At 38.9% G+C, this 24,109-nt stretch overlaps 2 protein-coding genes across 4 annotated transcripts in view; both read left to right on the forward strand.

The window, feature by feature from the left end:
• Positions 1–10,790, forward strand: part of TAP2 (transporter 2, ATP binding cassette subfamily B member) — a 19,938-nt gene extending 9,148 nt beyond the window's left edge. The window contains exons 6-12 of the mRNA XM_072429616.1: positions 48–245; positions 3,195–3,323; positions 5,374–5,562; positions 7,535–7,708; positions 8,202–8,361; positions 9,113–9,249; positions 9,336–10,790. Coding sequence (XP_072285717.1) covers positions 48–245; positions 3,195–3,323; positions 5,374–5,562; positions 7,535–7,708; positions 8,202–8,361; positions 9,113–9,249; positions 9,336–9,521 — 1,173 coding nt within the window. The 3' untranslated portion in view covers positions 9,522–10,790. The remainder of the gene's footprint in view (positions 1–47; positions 246–3,194; positions 3,324–5,373; positions 5,563–7,534; positions 7,709–8,201; positions 8,362–9,112; positions 9,250–9,335) is intronic.
• A 127-nt stretch (positions 10,791–10,917) lies between these two features.
• Positions 10,918–23,987, forward strand: LOC140343111 (major histocompatibility complex class I-related gene protein-like). Of its 3 annotated transcripts, none has more exons than XM_072429617.1 (7): positions 10,918–13,831; positions 14,466–14,701; positions 17,199–17,465; positions 20,142–20,417; positions 20,650–20,925; positions 22,075–22,177; positions 23,423–23,987. In XM_072429617.1, the coding sequence occupies exons 2-7, from the start codon at positions 14,620–14,622 to the stop codon at positions 23,454–23,456; spliced, it is 1,038 nt and encodes a 345-aa protein (XP_072285718.1). In that variant the 5' UTR covers positions 10,918–13,831; positions 14,466–14,619; the 3' UTR covers positions 23,457–23,987. The 3 variants fall into 3 exon arrangements, with proteins under 3 accessions (XP_072285718.1, XP_072285721.1, XP_072285719.1); XM_072429620.1 differs by lacking the exon at positions 10,918–13,831 and adding an exon at positions 13,902–14,069; XM_072429618.1 differs by lacking the exon at positions 10,918–13,831 and having other exon boundaries at positions 14,188–14,701.
• Positions 23,988–24,109: the final 122 nt, after the last annotated feature.

Raw genomic sequence — 24,109 nt, forward strand, 5'->3', positions numbered from 1 at the left:
TTATGAATGTAAAGAATACTTATGTTGTAATTTTTGTTATCCTTTAGGATTTGGTGAAGAAGGTGCAAGACTCCATCGCCAGCTCCAGCGATGTGGCGAAAGAGATCATCGAATCAATAAAGACAGTAAAAAGTTTTGCTTCAGAGGAAGCAGAGGCAGAGAGGTATGAGGAGGCTCTGAAAAACACACACAATCTACAGTACAAGAGGGATCTGATCCGAGCGATATATGTGCTTGCTATCAGGGTATGTTTATGTCCTATACTCATATTTTTATTATACAGTATTTATATAAACCCAATACATTGGGGTTGCAAATGACAGACAGATACAGTCAGTTACACAGGAAGAAGGGATGACCCTGCCGAGAAGAGCTTACAATCTAAGAATAGTACCAAAAGTACTTCATATATTGGATCCATGACACAGGCCATCATCAAAATCTCACCCTAGGCTGAGGTCAATGAGTAATGGGCGGTATTCAGTAGCCTTTACAGCAGTCTCGTCTCTGTCTATGATTTGTATGTATTCATACATACGAGGGGGTGCTGAGAAGTTCCTGGCTTTGCCCAGGAAGAAGATAGCTAGCATTATGAAATAACACATTTATTCAACCTATTCCCCCCTAAGACTGATGCTCTTGGTACAGCATAGTTGCAGACCCTTTAAATAAAAGTCCTTTTTTGGGTCGCAAACCAGCTCTCAGCAGCACCTTTGCCGTAAGAAGTGTCCTCAAAACATTGATGCTTCAGGTGTTTCTTCAATTTTGGGAACAGATAATAGTCCGAAGAGGCCAGGTTAGGTGAGTAGGGGGGATGGTAGACCAAATGGAAACCCAGGGTGTTCAATTTGGCAGCCACAATGTTGGATGTGTGCGCAGGTGCATTGTCCTGCAAAAAAAGGATCCCTTTGGTCAACTTTCCACGGCATTTCGTCTTAATTGCCTCCTTCAGCTGGTCTAGAAGGTTAGCAAAATACTGTCCAGTGATACTAGAGCCCTGAGGTAGGTAGTCCACCAACAAAATACCGTCTTTGTCCCAGAAAACAGACGCCATGACTTTTTTGGATGATTTCTGGGTTCGGAACTTCTTAGGCTCCAGGGACCCGCTGTGGCGCCATTGCTTTGACTGTTCCTTGGTTTCAGGATCATAGATGTGGAGCCAGGTTTCATCCTCATCCTCCTCATACTAACCTAGCCAAAATGTTCTGTGCAGCTTCAAAATTGGCAAAAACAGATGCTTCAACACGTTCCTTCCTCTGATCACTGTTCAAACACTTCGGCACCCACTTTGCGGAAAGCTTGTGCATGTCTAGGATAGTGGTGATAACAAACCCAACATCCTGCCGTGAGATGTCAAGTATCTGGGCTATCTTTCTTGCGGATATTTGCCGGTCCTCAAAAATCAGCTCATGGAAAGCATTGCAGGTTGCCGGGTCAGTTGAGGTTGGGGGGCGCCCACTGCGGGGCTCATGTAGGTTTTGACAGTGCTGTAGGAAGGACACTTCTCCCCCAGTGTTTGTGACAACTCATTTGTTGACTTTCCCTTGAGAAACAAAAACTTCATGACGGCTCGTAACTCCAACGACGTGAAACTTGCTTGTGCCTCTGCCATCACAGCTTCTCACTAAAAGAAATAACAGTTTTAAGAATCACATTTTCTATTTCCTCTGGAAGGGGGTAAAGCCAGGAACTTCTCAGCACCCCCTCGTGCATGTGACAGCAACCACAATTACTCATTACTTGTACAGTCTCGGTTTCCTGTTTTGCAGTGCTAGATAACGGTTGGGAGAATTTAGGCCTAGGTGGAGTGCTCAATAGTGCAATACTGAATCATACTGGTCTATTTTAAAAGATTCCACCCAGGATTCTAGCAAATTTTATCCAAAAGTTTTACAAACGTGAATTATAAGCAAAAATGAATTCACACATTTTCTAATTGAATCTAATATAGTCAAGAGGTGTAAAATTTGCATACCAGTTTGGTGAATCTTTCATTCTCTATTACTAAATAGATATAGATACACTATTTCTAATGTGTATCTGTACCCAAGAACAACATTGTAATATACTCCATGTTACCAGTAACTGTGGTGGTTGCATTACTTATTTTTTTCAGGCTTTTTCCTTTTTATTTTCACCTGAAGATCCTGCCAGTGTTATGTTTCCTAGAACCCTTACTCACTATACAATTCTTACTATACAGATTGTATAGAGGAGCAGTGTTGTCAGCTTGGGCTGTTCTCTTAATTTGGACTAAAATCAGCTTCTCCTATCATTGATCATTTATAACACTAGGTGGTGATCTGGGTTCTGTAGTATGTGTATGTAGTGAGTGGTTACCCAAAAGGAGCCAGGCCCAGTATAACAAAGATACAATTGCCAAGCCAGGTAATATTATATAAGTCAAAATATAAGTCAAAATATTTGAGGCAATGTTAATTAAAACAGAAAGTATATTTTACTTCAAAAAACTTTTACCTAAGTTAACATCTACTGATACTTAACCCTCAACCAGACATAGTTCTTCTATTCTAGTTGGTATCTGACCAATTCATGTTTAATGTTTCACACGGGGTCATAGTAGCCCTTAGGTAATGTTTGTCTCTATACCCCATGCGTTTCAGGAAACCCAAACTGGTTATAGCAGACAACATAGCCTTGTTATAATATACACATATGATATATGAAAAAAGTAAGATTACACATATAATTGAGTAAATTGATATAAGTAATGGTGATACAGGAGAGGATGATGTATAAGGGTAAGTTGACATTGTGGCTATCATTTGAAAAGATGAAAGAAAAATGGTATTTTAACTTACTTGATTTTCAAGCGGTAGGTTCTAGAGTACATACAAAAAAAATGGTGACATCTAATTATATTGTTTGAGATATCCATTTAGTGCTCAGGAAGTTATAAGCAATGGATTTCAGGGATTATCATCACTTATTTTTCTGTGCTTGCACAAAGGCACTAAAAAGATGAATGTAGAGATTGTATTATACTGAAAAGTGTGAAAGATAATGTATTGATATTAATAACCATTTTGTGCAATCTCTATTCTCTCACCTTCTCTTTTCTATCTCCATTCTGCTCCCTAACTTTGTATTCTCACCTCTCTCCACTTCCCTCTTATGATCACTTTCCTTATTTTTCCTATTTTTTTTTGTACCTTTCCCATATTTGCCATTAGTCTGTGAACCTAGGTGCCCAGGTCGTGATGTTGGTTTATGGGCACAAACTAATCCAGAGTGGTGCCATCACCAGCGGGCAGATGGTGTCATTCATATTATACCAAATGGAAGCTGTAAACTATTTACAGGTAAGTAAAGGCACATCCAGTGCCGTCCTATTATAATATATGTTTAGTCTACAATGGAGGTTGGATTGGATTACATTTCCTCCACAAATCTAAAGGTTTCTCTGGCTTTTTAACTGGGTCTATGTCATCCATGGATAACCTCTTCCATGGTCCTAGGTGCTGTTGTTGGCTGACAGCAGTGGAACCCAATGTGGCCTTCTGGTATTGCAACCTATCCATCTCAAGGTTCTACGTGTTCATTCTGAGATGCTTTACTACCTACCATAGTTGTAAGAAGCTCATATCGTTTCTGTACACATGACATTTAAATAATGTTTTTTTGTTTTTCGCTGTTGCTTGCAAGGTTTGGGACAGGCTGAAAAGGCTGCTCCTTTCCAGGTACCAAGAGTCTCTCTCAAGTCGTGGGGACTCCGGCTTAGTAGCATCATTTAAGGCAGGACAGTTGAAGGGGAGCCAGAGATTCTTGTATTACCCTCCTAGCGTTCTAATTCTGTCATTTTTTGATGCAAAAAGTGATCCTATTTTTGTTTATATTGTAGGCCTGTAATTCTTAGGATTAACTCCCGAGTATAATAATTATATTTATTTATTATATTATAATCATAAATTATAATATAATACATAATTATATTACATAATTATAAAAAATAATGAAATAATAGACCACAACAGTGTAATTTATCAAAAAAAATTTTTTTTTATCAAAAAATTCTAACTGAAGTTTTGCAAACAAGGGTGCAATATTATTGATAAATTAGAAGATAAATTAAAAGCAGATTTTAGAAAAAAAAATATTTAAATTTTTAGTAGACATCTCGGGTGTGGTAGATTTTGAAGCAGGGTGCTGCATAAAGCCCAACATCACAGTCAGGACAGTAGAACCTGGTTTCCTTGCGTTTCTTCCTTCCTCTGTCATCGGTCTTTGAGCAGCAAACCACACACATCCTTGTAGATGCCGCCTTTTTCTGGGTTGGTGGGATGTATTCAACGAAGTGACGACCGGTCAGGCGTTCTGGGCTGACAATGGTGGAAGCACGACGTCCAGGTCTATTCATAGCCACTGATGGTGTTTGGTGGTTCTTGACTATGGATTCGGAAACTTGCAAAATGAAGTCGAATGATTCACAGGCCTCTGACTTTTTTTTGTATAGAACATAGGCATTCCATAGGCACTGCTCAACTAGATGCCTGAAAATCTTCTTGTAATACTTCCTTTGCTGTTTCCTCATCGCTGGGTAGAATGTCATGGCTTGGTCAGCTCTACTATTGGTGATCGCATCTGCAGTTAGATGCGATGCACCAAGCAGAAATCCTGCATGGTGCATCGCATCTAACTGCAGATGTGTGCATCGGGGTAGTGGGGACCCAGGCGATATTTAAAAGCAGATTACTCGATAATCTGCTTTTAAATTTCCCACCCGGCCACGCCCCCAACGGAGAAGCGCCCCGCCATCACAGCGGGATCATGAGATCGCCGCTGGAGCGCGGGGATAAGGTAAGGGGGTCCCCCAAAGGTACCCCGAGTGTGACTCAGGGTTACCGCTTTTGGCAATTTTTTCTACCCCGAGTCACACTCGGGAATACCGCTAGAGGGGTTAACTCATGCAAGCTCATGGTGTAAACAATTCTCCATTACTACATACATTCCATCTGCTGTCCTTCCATACAGTATTCACAGTCTTTATGGGATCAACTTTGAATGGTATCTGTTGAAAAAAGAACCTCTATATGATATTTCTCTTGAGCAATCAACAGGGCAAAACGCGTTGACCATGTTATTGTAGATATGAACTGCTTTCAACATTGACATAACATGACTTTGGAAACTGTTGCTGTGTTAATAAATGATGAAAAATATATATTTTTTAGGAAATATAATAAATAAAACATTTTTATAATATGAACCTGAGACGTCCCACCTATCTATCACAAAATTGTAAGATATAGATATTTAAATTAATAGGAAGATGCACAGGTTTTCAAAAATGTTTGGTGTAGTTATGTACCGTAAATATTCTCCTTACAATGCCCCCCTCTCTCTCTCTTATAGTCCTTGTTCTACATGCTCAGTGAGATCACTCATTCAGCCGGAGCCGCCACCAAAGTATTCGAGTATCTGGATCAGCAGCCCCAGGTCTCCACAGCTGGATCTCTGTGTCCTGAAAACTTACATGGAGAGTTTGAGTTCAAGAATGTGACATTTTCCTACCCTTCCAACTCCGAGATCCCCGTCCTGAATGTGAGTGCATGTTTATGTACATGGGCCCGGTTCCTGAAAATGTTTATTGACTGGTTATTTTGCTGACCGAAATGCTTTAATAGCATTTGGCTCTCTGGTGATTTACAAAGTAGTGATTGTAGATTGCTCTGAAATAAAAACTAAAACACCACCGCATATTTATAACGTACAGCTATCTGCTTTGCAAATGTGCTCTGTAGTCTTCAGGCTTCGGGACTTGAAGTAGAAGTTCTCGTCTGCATACTTGTCCCAGTTAGGGATTCAATGTAGTAGGGCTATCAGGTCAGCATGGTGACTGGGCGGAACCCATGTCAGTTTTAATGCCATATGGGCCTTCATTAATATTGTACAGGACCCAGAATCCCCAAGTAAATGGATCTTTGGCTAAATGGTCCAAACCAAACTTAAGCCAGCACTTCTTGAGTCCAGCTAAAATCTGGTACATGGTGCGCCTGACAGAAAATAAAGGAAACTATTGTGGGGGAATAGAAAGAAACTGCAACCAATGACAGATTTTTTTTTTTGCAGATTTTTTGTTTGGTGAAAATATTGTCACTGAGACACAAAGGGAAGAAGACAACCTCAGGGGGAATGGAATGGTGGGAAGTAGTGAGGGTTTTAAGAGTAGGCGACTATGAAATGATGGATTTTAGGACTCTTTTAAATGAGAAGAAAGTAGAAGCAAGCTGAATAGGAAGAGGAATTCCATTTCAGTGAGTTGGGGCAGCTCTAGATAAAGTTTTGGAGCCGTGCGTATGAAAAGTTATGAATTATGAGTCCTTAGTCGGTCATTGAAGGAGTGAAGAGAGCAGCGAAGGTTGGGTTTGACATACACTTTAAAGTGACACTGTTACCAAACAATTTCAACAATGATCTGAAAGATAAAATATTAATTTAACATATTTTCAGCATGTTGTTTTACATTAAAAAATGTTTAGAACAGGGGTGTAAAACTCAAACACACAGAAGGCCGACATCAAAAACTTCGCAAGTCGGGGGCCAAACCCAAAATCCACTGAAAAAATGTAAGTTTCACCTTCTCACCAGATACAAAATCTTCCCACAGGAAACAAAGAGGTCCCACCCAACACTGAAATCCGGAAAAAGCCCACAACAGAAAGAGGCCTAAGAATTTTTTAAAAATTTTAAACTTAAATTTTTTTTTTAAATCAGAATGATCTACCAACAATAAAAATGATAAAACATTTATTTATATATATCCCGAGTATGACACAGACGTGACTGGAGCTAATGAGACATTGAATGGCAGAACTTTGCATTACAAGACTAAAGGGACATGAAAGCTACAGTCCACCTGTCATAGGAGAATGTTGTGCTGTCTTCTCTGCCTCCCTCCCCACTGTTCTTGGAGCCTTCTCACACACAAAGACATCCCCAGCATCCCTTTAGACATACAGCCGGGCTGGACCCATGTTGCCTTTGGGATAACACACAAATGGGGATATGTTACATTGCGAGTGACTGCGGAGACTACAATTCCCGGCATTACTTGCGTCTTTGGAACAGAAAAACAATGCGGGGCCGCGCAGTGATGCGGGGAATTGTAGTAGCGGCATCACTTACTGCAATACCTAGTAGCAGGCAGGACAGATGCAATTTACCTTCAGAATTCCCTGGGGGCCAAAAAAAAAGGACCGTGCAGAGTTTGACACCCCTGGTTTAGAGTAAGCAAAAGTGTTTTAACCAGCTATTTTTTATGTTGGTGACAAGGTCTCTTCAAATTGAATTGGAGTTGTTTTTGCAATTACATATTAGGTATGGGGAAAAAAAAACGGCAGATTATAGCATGGTTTGGACCTGATTGTGATGAACAGACCACAATATGTCAAAAAATAAGTAGTTCAGGTTAAAACAAATATAATTTTCCTAATAATACTGTATATACTTTTGGGGAGATTTTCAGTTTGTGAATAATCTGTGTTATGCTCAAATAAAGTTTTTCACCCTTTAGGATGTGTCATTCACTCTTAAGCCTGGGACTGTCACGGCTCTTGTAGGGCCCTCTGGTGGTGGGAAGACGACTTGCGTGGCCCTGCTGGAGAGATTCTATGAACCCCAAAGTGGGGAAATCCTGCTCGATGGAGAACCACTTGCTGAATATCAGCACGAATACCTGCACAGAAAGGTAATCTTGTTCTACCAAAATGTTTATTAAAACAAACAGATTTATTTGTTAAAAATATGTTTTTCTATTTACTAGCAACCATTTAGAATCCATCTTGTACTGGTCTGACATCAGCAGAGTTATTCAGATTGTCACTTAAAATCACTTAGGTATCAGTATTTATTATGTTTTTATTGAATAAGGTTATAGGAACAAATGGTTATCTTTAATTCTTTAAATGTCCTAAACTGAAGGAAAGTGTGATAACATTTGTTGTGAACAGAGAATTAATAATTATGGGAAGAAATTTTGAAGAACATTTTGAAAATGTGGATATTTATTAGTTCTGTTTAAAAAAATTGCACACTAAGCAGTGCAGCTTATTGTTTCCTTCTTCAAAGTTAGGGATGATTAGTCTGATGACTAGGATACCAAGTTTCATTCACATTCACTTAGAACTAAAGTTTCACTTTAACGTTACTATATAATGTTTCACCAACAATGTCTCCTCTAGGTGGCGTTGGTGGCTCAAGAACCGGTCCTGTTTGCTGGAACAGTCAAGGAAAACATTGCTTATGGTCTTAATAATCCTTTGGATAAAGAGTTGCTGGATGCAGCGAAAAAGGCTAAAGCTGAGAGTTTCATTGATCAAATGGATAAAGGCTTTGATACTGGTGAGGGGGTGCTATCATCCCAGGAGGGTTTCACCATGCAAATATGAAATGCTGCTTCCTTCTTGGTTTCCCATAACAGTAGTTATTGGGCAATAGTCAGTGACTGATTCCTAACTGACTGCCCCTGTGATCATTAATGAGAAACCATGACTGGACCCCCTTCATTGACAGATCCCCAGTCAGAGGGCCCTATCTGTTCCTGCTGTTGGCTCTCTTCTGTGTTGTCCTACCATGATCTGCATCAAATTGCCTTTTTTTTTTAAATCCTCCATGTTTGCCTATTTGGTGGAGGAGGCACAAGAGAAGACAAGAGGCATTAGCTTTTGGTAACCAAAAGTCAATGTTTGCATTAACATTTCCGGTGCAGATAAGACGCTATAATGGCAACCAGGCACAGCAGCAGAGAAATTCACCATCTTGAAACAACCACATCTGTCATCTATGAGAAAATTAAAGGTTCTAAAGCAGACCCTGGGTTCAACATTATCAATTATCTTGGCTCCATACCACCCACCACCCCTGTGTTGATAATCAGGTTTAAAAGTAAAACCATTATGGATAGAAAAATAGAATTTTTAAATCTTAGTCTCTAGCTTCCGGCCTGTTCACCTAGGCGCTTGCTTTTAGAGAACCTGGTGCAGATTTTGGTAATTGTCTCAATGTTTTATCCAAAAGTCTATATTGGCTGACCTGCCAATATCTGCGTGAAGTGGTTTAGAAAATTGTTCTTGTATGCCATTTTGTTTTCCAGATGTTGGCAGCAGAGGGGGTGAGCTAGGTGCCGGGCTGAAGCAGCAGATTGCTCTTGCACGCGCCCTCTCACGGCGCCCAAAACTGCTTATTCTAGACGAGGCTTCGAGCTGTCTGGATGTTGGAATGGAAAACGAGGTAAGTCCGTGCAGCCAACGTTCTTTGTTCCCCTTGGCCAGTCTTCTGTTTCCTTGGTGCAAATTCTCACTGTGTTTGTCCTACAGATCCAGCAATCTCTGCAGAGTATTCCGAATCTCTCCCTGCTGATCATCGCTCACAGGCTGCGCACAGTACGAAATGCCAACCAGATCCTGGTCCTGGAAGGAGGAGAGCTGAAGGAGAAAGGGACTCATAATGACCTTTTAAAGCTAGATGGGCTTTATAAAAAGCTGCTGCAGAATCATAACTAAGGTGGACCTTTTGTTGTTGAACATGTGGATAATGGCAGATAATGATTTTAAAAAAATATAAAAAAGGATAATAAGTAACCTAATGTGCCTAGTAAATGTCCAAAAAAGGTAGAAAATAAATCAAGGTTCAGTAAATGACTTCAATAGAACACAGTATTTTAATCATTGATGGTTGACAAAAAATTGTAAAGTATTTCAGAACATTGAAAATTGTCTTACGGTTATCTTGGCAATGCTGGCTCGCAGAGTATCAGAACATCTGCCGATCTCCAGGAACCCAGAAGAATATGAACATCTAATCATGACTTTTATAATTCTACGATCACTGAACATAGTTAACTTGATCACCAATAGAAAAAAGAAATGATTAATTCCCAGGAGCTTCAGGACTCATTGGATGTAGAGATAAAGTTGTCCAGCAAGAAGGTTTCATTGTGCTAAATGCCCAGGAAGAGGTTCAAATGTACATAGATGTACTGTTAAAACATCATATGATTTGGCTGAAAGGTACCATATAGTACTTGAAAGTACACCACTGACAAATATATGCTGGACATATTATTATTATTATTGTTATTATTATTATTATTATTAATAATAATAAACAGGATTTATATAGCGCCAACATATTACGCAGCGCTGTACATTAAATAGGGGCAAAAATTCATAAAGGACACCAGCAGTCCCATAGACTCATAATATGTCAATGGGATCTATCCTTGGGGTTTGTAAATAGGGTCTGTCATTGGGGGTATGTATTTTTTGGAGGTTTGTCAATAGAGTTTGTCCTTGTAGGCTTAAGTAACACTTTCAATTTCTCCTAAATAATCCTAAATAAAGTTTTTGTGAATATCTGTTACCAGTTCAGATGGAAGGTAATATGGCCCTAAACCTGACACTTAGCCTCATACTCGGAGAAAAAACAAGCAAATAATAAAAAGTTAAATACTCTGAGGAGGCTAACATTGCATTAGTATACCAGTTTAAAAATCCTGGGTTATTACAAATGTCCGCTGGTGCCAGGTTTTCAGGACTTTCTGTTTTTTTCCTTTTGAATCCCTAATTGTCATGTTTATATACAGACTGAAGAGATAAATAATGCTACTTTTTGAAAAATATTAAGAGACTTCTTGATAGACTTTCTGTCTAAGTTCTGTCTTCCTATTCTAAATTGGGATGCAGAAAATGCACCCTGTTATTGTTTCTATTTTTTGTAGGAAACAGAACTTGTAAATAATGTATTATAAAGAATAAAATATTTACACTGAATATTTGCAATGTTTTTTTTTTCTTCAGTGAGGCAATTCAGAAGTTATACAACTTCCCAACAGCCTAAGGGCCTGTTTACATCAATCCGTTGGGGTACTCTTGTGTTGGGTAGCTAATCCATTCGAATGGAATACCCACGGCATCAGTGACCAAAAAGTAACTTAAAAAAGGTGCTGTGTATTGTTCACTAGGTTGGGCTATGATGTAAGTTTAGTTAAGAAAGTGTGTTAGGATGCATTGCTGTAAAACAGACCTTAACGTATTACAACACCGCAATAGTGTTAATGGGCTTAAAGGACACATATCAGTGCTTTGGTTCATATCAGAAATGCTTCCCTCCCTAATAAAAGTCTAGAGTAATGCAAAAGCAGCTTACAGCAAGTCATTTGATAGTTAGAATGAGATCAACTGTATCTGACAGTATATTCTAAATAGGGATAATCAAACACCTGAAAGTTCGGGTTCGCTAGGTTTTGGCCGAACTTCGGCTCGAAGTTCAGGTTCAGGTACCCAAAATCGTAAAGTTCGGTACATACCTGAACTTTACAGTTCGGGTTCGCTCAATACTAATATTAATGGTTAGTGGGTAGGGATGAGCGAACACCTGGAAGTTCGGGTTTGCCGGATTCGGCCGAACTTCGCCTCAAAGTTCGGGTTGGGGTTTAGGTACCAAAAATTGTAAGTACGGACCCGAACTTTACAGTTTGGGTTCGCTCAACACTAATTCTAAACAATCTCACGATCTTCTCAAACTGATGTCAAAATATGCATTTGCAGTCTAGTCTTTTAATAATAATTTTTATTGGTAGAAAGAAAACAACACACAATACAGGTCACAGAAATTTTAAAGATAAATGAAAGAATCTTCAAACATTCAGATAATAAAGAAAATAAGTGTTAGTTGTACAAGATAAACAGGAACATCAGTCATATTAACAAACATATGAATGTGTTTCCTCATTAATATTTTTTAATTAAACCGGAGGGGAAGGGGATCACTGTCTAGTCAGTAGAACAATGGCATTAAACTAAGTAATTAAACAAAACAAATGCAATTTCTGCCTTGTTAACAAAGAAATAAAATCATGAGCTAGCTTTAAAATAGAAACCTAGAAAGTTTAGGTATTATTTAACCTCCCTAGCGTTCATTTCTTTCCGGTTTTATATGTCTAAAAGCGGTACATTGTTTTTCATGAAACTTTATTTTACAGTATAATATAATAGTAGTTTGAACAGTTATTTTGTATTGAATGCAATACAAATGGATTTTGAATTTCCCACCACACCCCGCCAGCAACGTACACACGCACCGACGTCACCGGGATCTCCCCTGGTGACTCATCGGATGCAGAAGCAGGAAGAAGAAAGAAGACGGAGATCGCGGCGTTGGATGACGTGGGGCGCCGGCAATCAGGTAAGCACTCTATTTACTAATCTTCCCATAGGTTAGTGCTTACCACTTTTGGCAACTTTTTTCTACCCCGAGTCACACTCGGGGTTACCTCTAGGGAGGTTAAAGTTCTATAATCGTACCATGTAGACTGGCGGAAATAATAAGATTATTTTAACATTGGTTCTAATGAGTTGAAACGTTCATGATACACAGGGTATTCTTGTAGCTACAGGGATCTCTTCTCATTTTGGGAGTGCTGTACAAAAGTCAAATGGCACCATAGGCCCTACATTGTACATGGAGACCCCGGAGGGCCACTTAAATGGCCCCAGGTTTGGGTGGGGCCCTACATTTATACCGACCAGTTCACAAAATATCAGGATTTATCTGCCCCTCACTAGCCAGACAGCACCGAGGCTGTACTTTAAAGACTCGCTAAGCACACCACCACCCCTGAAGAAGTCTAACTTGGGCAAAATGCGTCGGATTTACGGCCTTTACATATGCAACAGTACATTTGTTATCCTGAAATTTCCTATTAGATGACAATTGTCCAGCGCCTATTTATATATTGTGAATTGTATCAAGACTAAGATTCAGCCTATGATTTACTACCACTGTATTATGAACAACCACCAATAATACACTACACGAACCACCAATAGAACAAAAGTTGATTTATGGTTTACTTTGCAGATGCAATGGTTTTATATTTAGTCTATTACGTGTTATTGTAGTGTCCTGAATAGACTCTGTGTTTCCACTTTACTCAGTGGTGTCTATCATGATTTAGCTACACCCTGCACATACCACGCCCCCACATACCACACCCACTGTTTAACATTATTTTTTGACACTTTCAAGTGTTGGGAGGTATGCACTAGACCAGGGGTCCGGAACTGGCCGGCATTAGGATGTATCAGCCAGGGGGCGTTAGTGGCAATTTGCATGTTCAATTTAGGGCTACTGGGGGCATTTGGTTTTGCAACAGCACAATCCTAAACCTAAAACTTTTGATTTGTGCTAGATTAAAGGGGCTGATCTTTTAAATCTTAGTGAGTAAAAGGGGAGTGCCCATAAATAACACCATAAATAAATCACCCCCAAAGTGAGAAGAGATCAAAGTATTTTTTACAAGTTTTTAAACTTGTGTCCCCACATCTTGAAATTCCTTTTACTAGGGGGCTAAATTATGGGTACGAATAGCTATGAGGCTACTCCAAGTACCCTCATAAACCCAATGTTATAGGAGATATGAAGATGGGTGAGTTGTTAGGCTGCAGAATATATGGCACTGTGCTGCCCATTACATCATTGCCCTTGCATCTGTCTCCTAGTTGTTTAGTCCAAACTCAAGACTTATAGCACCCAGCTGTCTTGCTAGTTTATCTTTTACTCTTCACTTGCTTCTGACTAGCCAGCAAGGGAGACAGGTGTAAAACTACATACACATGTCAAATGATTCTCATCCAATTGTCCTTTCAGGGCTAATATCAGACGAGAATGTGACATGTGTGCAACATCCAGATTCCTCCATAATGGATCCATGAACGGTGAAAGACAACTGACCGCAGTGCAAGTGAAGGGGGGAGAGCACAGCGGGGTGCCGCTTACTCATTCTCCCTCTGCCCTCTCCATGGAGCAGAAGGTATGTACATCTCTTGTTCATTATTCTTTCATCCTTTTCAAAGACAAAAGTCTAACGTGTGTACCCAGCCAGTGTGGGATTGGGCTAGCAAGCCAGGTGCAAGTAGAGCCTGCCCCCTTCCTTGGACCTGGTTCTCTTGCTGGCTTGCCAGGTGCAAGTGGAGGGTCTGGACCAATCAGCAAGGGAGCCAGATGCAAGTGAAGGGTCAAAACTAGCAAGAAAGGGATCCAGCTGACAGGTGAGTAATAGGGAGACAGAATATGACAAGCAGCCTTTATACACACACAGCTATCACACTGTGCTGCCCACATGGAAAGAACAAAATTTCCCAAGGCAGATCTGTAAATTAGAACACTGGTTCTGGACTTTTTGAGTCAAAGGTACTCCCCTGCAAAAAAAAAAAATGACATAGGCATTGCTAGCATTGTAAAGGAGGCTGAACACTTTAGGGAGAGCTATGTTGCAGCAGATTTAATGAGCACAGCGAATGGAAGGCAGACGGAATTCAGGCAGAAAGAAAGGAAGGAAGGAAGAGAAAGAAGTTAAGCTGGAAGGCAGATTAGGAATTGCTAAAATTACAGCAATAACACAACTCTTACCTCTCCTTCTTTTACCTCTGAACGTGTCTTCATAGGTTACTGGCAGAAATATTATTCTCATTTCTTAAAGGACCCCGAATACAATGCATGCAACCCCAGTCTTCATTGGCGCATGTCGTGGGTGTGGCTATTGAGATGAATTGATTTTGTTCTATAACTTTGAACCGCCAAATTTGAAAACCTTGCTGAATGGATTACATAAAATTATATTTCTACAATATGGCAGTCATCTTGTTGATTTTCCTTGTGGACATCTGCACAGTAAATGCAGGTAAGTGGTCTACATAGATTTCTGTTTTTTTTTGCAAAGCAGTACTTATATTACATTATTTTGCAATGGATAATTCACTAAGCTTAGAGAGCTTATTGAGAAAATTTTCCTGTGTTTTAGAGACATTAGATCTGTGTTGTGTTATACATTTGGATTTTTATTAATATTCACACATATTCACATTTTTCTGCTGTTTGCATTTAGTTATATCTATATATCATTGTTCAGTGTTCTAGTAATCAGGGCCAGAAAAAGTTAAAATGACAATAAGAGATAGAGAAAAGAAATGAAAAAAATAGTTTTTTCGTTTTTAGAAATTTGTTTGTTTCTTTTTTTTCACATCTGTCACATAAAAGAAAAAGAAATATGAGTTAAGGAATCAGTCTTCAGTTATAAATTAGTTCAATATCCGTTTTCTTTGCACCTGGACTGAGCTAAAAGCTGTTGATATGCCTGATATATTGGGGCTATTACCAGGAGAATAATATTATGTGTATATATATATATATATATATATATATAAATATATATATATATATCTGCATAGGAAGGAAGCCCATTATATCCATTCACACACCCTGGGACATGATTACAGTTTGTAGGATTAATAGTCATTATAATCATGATGCTCCATTGCTATAGGTTTACATGACTACAGATTGTTGCTATAAGCTGACCTCATTTGTACTTCAAACAAAAGTCCTTGCTTTTTCATGTCCTAACTTGCTGGAAGCTTTATTTAAAATTATATTTCTGCCACATGGCAGTCATTTGGCTGATTTTCTATGTGGTCATCGGCACAGTACATGCAGGTAAGTGATCTACTTAGACTTCTGGGTTTTATGTTTGTATTTGTTATTATGTATTTTATGTATTTTATGTAGCATAGATTGGTATATTACATTTTACTACTGCAAAATAGAAAAGAAATGTTTACTTTTCTGCATCCTCTTATTTGCCAGTACCACCAAAAGTGGCTATATTCCACATGGTAAGATAAGATAATGGCTCCCCACCCTCCCTCCTATGGAGTTCCATTAACAAAATAGCTGAGGGAGTCTTACTGGGTCCCTTCCACTTTACCAAATAGATCTGGGCCCAATGTAAAGATAAATTCAAGCTCTCGGACCTTACCTCTGTACTCACATCTTTCCTGTACAACCCTGAACTCCCAGATGGCCTTTAGGCATACCAGGGTTCTATCTGATTTTGGAAAGTTGATTAACCCATGCTCCCACCAAGTTTTGGCTTTCACAGATCTCCAGGGGAAGTTCCCCCAATCTAGTTTTTATGGGTATTTACAAATTAGGCATTAGGCGCAGTCAAATATTAACAACCTGACCTTTTCTACTATGACTGGCTATGAATAGATTTGTGTGGGAGGCTCAGATCAAGAAGGACTCATCTCAGAAATGATAAATACAGACTCATCGGTGCCCTTTGTAAAACACTCTTATATGATGAAATGGAAGCAGGTCTTGGGTAGAGAATGACCCTTGGAGATTTGGCAGATGTTTTGGACAGTGTACACTTTATAAAGCAAATGCATATAAGATCCTGATGCACTGGTACCTTACCCCCGAAAGTTTACATACCATCTTTCCCACCACTAGTGATAAGTGCTGGAGATGTCAGAGGGAGATTGGTATGATGCACCATATACTTTAGATGTGTCCGATCTTGACGCATACTGAAAACTAGTCAATGATCGGCTTGTTTGAGGTCTGGATAATCATTGATGTAGTTACACATGTATTGGGTCTGCCATAAAGAGTCTTTAGAAGCTCAGGAAAAAGCTGGCTTTCCATGTCCTGACAGCAGCTAAATGTCTCATATTGAGGCAATGGAATTTGACTTCCCCTCCATGACCTCAAATTAAATATGTCCAGCTTATGGAACACCTCACAGTTAGGCTGCATGACCGTATTGAAACATTTACGGTTATTTGGGATCCATGGGATTCATGGGACAGTCATGGAGAAACAAGAGACATCATAGCTGTCACAGCTTTGGAGGGGACATATTTACAAATTATCAAAACCCTTAGCACCTGGCAGAGTTTATTTCCCCTGTAAACCAATCAGATGGCAGATTCTGCTGTTTTCACCAACCTCATATATCTCTCTCGATGGTTAACTTACCATTGACCATAAAGTCATCTGCTGTTGGTGTCCCAAAGAAGCTGTTTTCTTTTAATATTTTTGGTACATAATTGTTACCCCCCCCCCCCCCCAGGCTGTTTTGTATTGCTAACATACCTACTAGTACCCGGTTGGACCCCCTTTAGCCTTCAGAACTGCCATAGTTCTTTGCGTCATTAAATCAGCAAGGTATTGAAAACATTCCTCAGGTCCATATTGACATGATTGTATCAAGAGGGGGCTGCAGATTTGTTTCTATACTTGTAAATAAAAAAATACTTGTGGGGTAAATTCAGCTTCTATATATGAATGAAGTGTGTGTAATAAATCATGCACAATGTTTCTTCCATTCACAGACAGCCATGTCCTTCAGTATTATTTCACAGCCTTGAAGAAGAGTGGGCAAAACCCTCAGTGGTACTCCATTGTTGGAATAATGGATAACCTACAAATTCTGCGGTATAACAGTGACAGCCATAAAGCTGAAGCCCTCTATGATTGGATGAAAGACCCCAGGGAGCCACAAACCTGGGAGAAAAACATCACACATCTCGCCCAAGAATATGAACAGCAACACTGCAACAGTCTGCAACGGATCGAGGAGTTGTTCAACCAGTCTGTGGGTAAGGATATAACTAAACATATATATATAAATGGTAGGTAAGATACATATGTTTAAATTTCAAGAAGAATTATCTAAGTTATCATGCATTTTAATTTCCAGATATTCACGGAGCAATATCATGAGAAGCAACAACAACGTTTGTGGGGAACGCATTAATACATGTGATGGTGGATTGGCTTGCTTATTCATTGGCATTCCAAATGCATCTTGCTAGAGTATTGCAATACGTCACAGCAAACTATAAGCATATAATGTGTACATGCGATGGATTGACCCACTCCTTCAAATGGAAGTGCAGTTGAGCACAACACATGGAAGTGTCCATGAACCATTAAAAGTCTTTTTATATTCAATGTGCATGCCCTAGTGATGAAGTGGTCATACCAGACGCAGAATTTGTTGTTATTTTTTGCATCAATCACTGCAGATATATCTTTGTCCAGATGTATAAACTGAGAATCACACCAGCATCCCCTTAGGTCTAAACTCTGAACCATTTCTTTGTCCTGGGGAAAGCAGAGAAGCCTCCATTACAAAGCTTTTCATTTTAAAATATAAGCTGACAGGCTGTCATGCTGAGCCTTTGGTTTTAATACTTCCCTGATCCCTAATGACTCCCTAACTTTAAACAAACATTTAGGGAAGGACTTTTTCTTACTTACTTACTACAGTTCTTGTTCAAGGTAAGTGGCTTGCAGTATTGTAGAGAGGTAATCGGCCAACGAGCATTGGCCAAAGAAGTGGAAGCCCCACATTTCTCTCCTGACAAGTTTATTTTAATTATAGATTTGTCTTAATGCCCAACTCCACTTCCCCAACCCACTGACCCCAATCCCTGAAGTCTTTTTTTTTTTAAATATTTAATGTATTTGTACTATTGCAGTGTTCTCTTCAGTTCAATAAGGTCCTGGACTCTTGATCATCTTAAATAGAAGCAAGTCCTTACTCCAGCACAGCGCGTACATAATATTGTGAATTTATTCTCCTTTGTTTTTGTTACAGTTATTGCCCGTTATATGATTGCAAACTAAAACCCAACTATGCAAAGCAGACAAACTCCGCTGCTCCATAGGCATGACTCTAAATAAATCAATAGAAATAAATAAAATAAAATTCCAGGTTTTGGAAAAAGTGCACACTCATCGAGCACCCCATAATGCTGTGCGTATGAGATGCCTATCTCTGTGCAAATACTGAATTTCATAAAGTCAGCTAAAATGTAGAATGTTTGGGGAGTAGCAATGCCTAATAATATGCAGAATAATATATAGACATATATATATATAGACATGATTGCATATAATATGCAGACATAATTACATTACACAATCTCTGCAAATATGTAAACGTGTGCTATTCTATGACATCCTAAGACCAATTGACATCTGTGTGCCTCTTCAGAAACAGAGATTCAACAAGTTGGGTTTCAACAGTTTTCAACTTTCGGGGTGTTTAGTTTCTTTGATCTTGTACACACTACATGCCCCAGATTTCTAATCATAACTGGCAGGAGTGGAACCCAATATGGTTTTCTACTTCTTCTTCCTGATGCCCTTAAGTTCTAACATGATGGCCATTCTTAGAAGCTTTTCTGTTCACCACAGATGTAAAAAGCATTTATCAGAATTACAGAGCCTTTTCTGTTCTTTATTTTTTACTTCTTTTTCAACAAGGCATTTCTGACAAATGTTTTTCACACTAGATTAAACTTTATGAATAAAAAGTACAGAATTACTAAAACCGACACTTACTTGACTAATCACCTGAAAATTGCATGAGACCACATGTTCCTTTCCATTACTGGTTTTTCATCTGAACACAGCGGGGCTCCCCCCACACACGTGTCTAGAGGATAATGAAAAAGGTGAATTACTAACTTTGTTTCCCAGTCCCACGGGGTTTCTTTTATTTAAGTTTCATTCTTCAGATAATAAAGGTTCCTTCAGGTGGACTCAATGGCAGCATACAACAGTGTTTCTCAACCAGGGTTCCTCCAGAGGTTGTTAGGGGTTCTTTGAACAATCTGTGCCTTTCAGCTCATTTAATTGGACACCAATGATCTTTTTGGCTATCTGTAAGGCTGACATCCTTCCCAATGGCCAGCAATATGAGAGGCATTCTTCCCACTGACCACCACACTAATGCACTGTGAGCTGTGATATAGTAATAATAGCAAGGTTTCCCTGAAGATCTGAAAGTTATTTTATTGGTTCCCCCAGGTTAAAAAGCTTGTCAAACACTTTGGGAAACATATCAAAGGAAATTAAAGTAAGGGCATTTGCAAGTTCTCAGAATATTTCTGAATTTTGATTAACCCCAAGCATTACTTTGTCTCTGTGATGTCCCATTGACCAGATATTCCCCGTTCCTGTAAAGTGGTGTCAAGTCTAAAAGCAGCGAATAAAAATATCTTAGGAAAAGAACATCAGGGAGACAAAGTAATAGTGTGTAACTAGTAATTTTTTAGAAGAGAACATACAAATGCCTTTAATTTTAAAAGAACTGTTTTAATGTGACCACCTTAGGTGCCTTTGAAGCTCTTGACCTGTATATTCAAGATTTTCTTGCATTGCACTGCTGCCCAATGATTGACTAGAAAAAGGAGGTGCCCAGGTGTTCCTCATAAATGTTTTGAGTTTTTGTCTTTTTGTAACTGTAACTTTTTCTCTTGTAGAGTTTCACACTTACCAGATAAAATTTGAATGTGTGTATTTTGAGGACCACAGCATCGGCGGGCATATTGAGTTTGGATATAACAGGAAAGAACTCCTCTTCTTCGATAGGCAGAAATTACTTTATTACCCGGCCATGGATAAAGCACCGATATTAACAGAAGAGTGGAATAGAAATGAGCAATCCATTCGTGCTGATAAGAAGTTTTCAGAAGAACACTGCGTTCACTTGATTGACAGATACAAGAAACATGTAAGAGAGGAACTGAAGACAGATGGTAAGCACAGCTTTCAGAAATAATTGTGCCTTATTGATATCTAAGCCGTTATTTCCTCACTTCCTCTTGCATTTTAACAAAGTAGCATCCAGGTTGGTTGATGCCAATGATTCATAAGCATCAGATCTATTTTCAACAAGAATGCTGGTATTTTACATATTTAACTAATTTCATTGTTCGTATTTTGTTTATCGCAATAAATGACTTGTTGATTTGTGAATTTTAATGTTAGTCCGTCCAGAGGTGAAAGTATGGGGTCATCGACACTCAGATGGGATGGGAAGACTTCATTGCCTGGTGTATGGGTTTCACCCCCGAGCTGTGGATGTGAAGTGGATGAGGAATGGGGTAGACCGTATTCCTTCAGATGAAATGACTCCAATTCTCCCCCATCCTGATGGCACCTATCGGATCAGAGTCAGTGTGGAAGTAGTGGTCAGCAATAATAACTTCTCTTGTCATGTGGAGCACAGAAGCTTGGAGAAAACACTGAGTGTGGATCTTGAAGGTAAATATCAGACAAGATACAGAAATAGTATGACAAATAGTGATATGACAGCCATAAAGGATATTAATTACCATTCTTATGTGTTCCTTCTAATCAAGTAGTATATCAATATATTTAGGCAAATGAATCACTTTTTATTGTCTGTAATCCTAGTAGAGTCAGTTGTGCGCTGTCCCATCCTCTTCTTTTGTCCCGGTGCGGGCGGGGCACTGGGCCATCTTCTTCCTCTTCTTGGTTTTTCTGCTGATGCCACTCAATCGTGTACTGCACAGGCCCAAGATCGGGTGACACACTTCCAGAAAATGTAAAAACAAATATGCCAAACTTATTGAACATGCGTAAGATTGGCACTTTTTTTTCTTTTACAGTAGATGAAAACCCCTTCTTGAGCACGCGCAGGAGGAGCAGACCGGCAGCCTCCTGGGATATGTGATGTATGTATCGCAGAAGGCTGCGGGCTTCCCATTCAGTCTTGACCACCATCACGATGGTAAAAAAAAATCCGGCGAGTGGCCGGCATTAAATCCCAAAAAAACAATATAAAAAAAAAAAAAAAATGAAAACTGCTTATTACCATCTGACACCTGGCCATACCTAGTCCTACTCAGTGTTCTTTTGACAGCACCACCTTTGCTGCTGAATCCCTCCTACATACTCATCAGTGTCTGAGAGGGGGAGTGTGTCAGATTATTACAAAAAAGCACACAATTTAAGATATCCAATAGCTGGTGCTACTCATTGCAGCATTTAGGATCTCCCAACCGAAAGAGAAAGAATAATAAAGAAAATTAAAAATAAATACCAATACTGTGTCAAGCCGCTTAAATACGTGAAAAACTCAAAAAAAAACTTTAACAACACTTTCTTATTAACTATCTCTTAATAAAGAGAGGATTAGTAATAGATAAAACATTCCACGTTATCTAGCGGTACCTAACTCTAATGGGTTGGATAAATAGAAATACCTATGTTTCACGTTTTTATTCATTGATACATAATAAATAAAGATTCAATATAAGTAAGATGTTACTACAAATGATAGTAATCCCTAACTAGTCTACCTCTCGTCTTACAATGTTATATATAAATAACATGCATTCTATTATTAATTCAATGATGTTCTATCCAGCAAGTTTTAGTCGAATCCAGGATTCATAGATCAATCAACTTCTTCAAAACGCCGACAGAAAACTGCATTGCCGCTCATAGCAAGCCTGCTTTTTATTACTTCTTTAGTGTTATGTGTTTTCAAGTAAGTATATAGTTTAATATTGGACATTAAAATACCACGCACATACAGTATGTATCACTGGGTAGATTGCTGGAGATCAATACAGGTCATGGTATCATGGTGATGCTCAATTACACGAATATCAGAAGTAAAATCAATTATAATTTAAATTTGCTTCGGAAAGAGCTGGGAAAAGTTAGATCTATCAGGAATTTGGTTGCTGCTTCTAAACTGCAGGTGATAAGAGTTGACCGGTGGTTAAGGAACAGTACCATTGAGACCTCTTTTTTCAGAGTTAACTGACTGCCAGACCCTGCAAGTATCATCTGAAAATGTGGGATCTACAACAACCTCCTGCACGCTCATATTCTTGTCAATGATAGAGAACGGTGGGAGCTGCTGATTGGCAATCAATTGGCCCCCCAGCTGCCTTTACCATCTGATTACAGACAAAATGTTTTATTTGTTTTGTATAGCCCAGATACTGGTTAGAGCCCCTATGGGGTTTTTATTTTCACACACTGTAAACATAATAATAAAATATAAGGAAAGGTGAATAGGTCAGAAGTTCTTCTTTCACTTGCATTACAATGGTTCAGTTAATTGACTTGAAGATCCTTAAAACCAAGAAGTCTGCATGATAGACAGGAACCCAGTATTTTCTGAAGGAACTCATCCAGAGCAGTCTGTTCATACTTCTCCTAAAATGTTTTCTTTTGGACCTTTGTGGTCCATTGTTCTGCCTTTCAGCATCAGCAATAATGTGCTTTGCAAATTTTGCTGACCAGCATTTTTAATACCTTTGCAATGCATGCCACTGGCATACAATAGAGCTCCAATGATGTTTTATTGGAGAGCTCCACAAAACACAGCATGCATATTGTTGTTCATTATAGCACACGTCTTTAGTCCCTACTGTACTTATGAACTGGGGTAATTCTAAAGAAATGGAACTGTAAAGCATCAGACAAATAATGTGTTATAGTGCATTGAAATAACAAGCTCCTTACCCCATGCATAGGGCTAAGGGTGCTCTTTAAGTGCCAATAAAACAATCCTATCTTCTGCAATTTTTGGTTAAAACCGATTTTGTGTAAATATGTTTTTTCGGTAAGAGAAAATAATTTGCTTTGAGAATTGCATGCATTGTATTATGACAATTAGCACATCGGTAGTTGTGGGTCAGTCTGGGTTCTGGTCACTTGTTCAGACTGAATGTCCAATCAAAACGTAGTTCATTAATCACAGAATTTACTCCTCTTACAGATTACGAAAACATATCTCAACTGCAAGTAGATGACATTGGCTACTATGCCAGTGTTTCAACCTTGGCTCATCACCTTATTGTTCTTTGGATCAGCGCACCATATACATCATCTGACAGAGCTGGAACATCCTCACACACAGATAAAGAGCTTCACTTCCACCTTCCTTACCACAGGGGCCAAGGAAAATGAAAAGTACCAATATGGAATGTCCCATGTAGTCAAAAATTATTTATGCCACATCCTTAAAATCAACATAAGCAAACAACAGTAAAACAAAAAAATATTAGAAGCATCCAGATCCACAATTGTTTTAAGATAAACTATGCATTTATTATTAAAGTAGTTTAAAAAAAATACTTTTATTTAAAAGAAATAACCAGAATCACAAAATATTCAATTCAACAATTTGTACTACAAGTATTTTTGTTAAGCTGTGAAAATATAGGATTGTTTGTACCAGAAGCTGCTAACCTTAGTGCCTTGAATATTGACTGGACATGTTTCTAAAATGTATAACATGTTACTGACTGTTCATTTTTACAAGAAATAAAAAGTAGATTGTTGATTGCTGGAGTAAGTGATTGCTAGAAGTGTGAATTTAGTGGGGTCACAGAGAGCAGTAATGACAACTGTTCTTTGGGACATCTCCAGGGTTCACCCAGCATACAGGCTACACACAGCCCGG

The sequence above is a fragment of the Pyxicephalus adspersus genome, chromosome Z (assembly GCF_032062135.1).
Source record: "Pyxicephalus adspersus chromosome Z, UCB_Pads_2.0, whole genome shotgun sequence".
NCBI classification, from domain to species: Eukaryota; Metazoa; Chordata; class Amphibia; order Anura; family Pyxicephalidae; genus Pyxicephalus; species Pyxicephalus adspersus.

Excerpts from the sequence above, each read along its gene's own strand:
- LOC140343111 (XM_072429617.1), top strand. The coding sequence starts at position 14,620 with ATGGATTACATAAAATTATATTTCTACAATATGGCAGTCATCTTGTTG. Across the intron at positions 17,466-20,141 it reads GTTGTTCAACCAGTCTGTGG|AGTTTCACACTTACCAGATA; the intron begins GTAAGGATATAA and ends TTTCTCTTGTAG. Across the intron at positions 20,926-22,074 it reads ACTGAGTGTGGATCTTGAAG|GATTCATAGATCAATCAACT; the intron begins GTAAATATCAGA and ends AGTCGAATCCAG.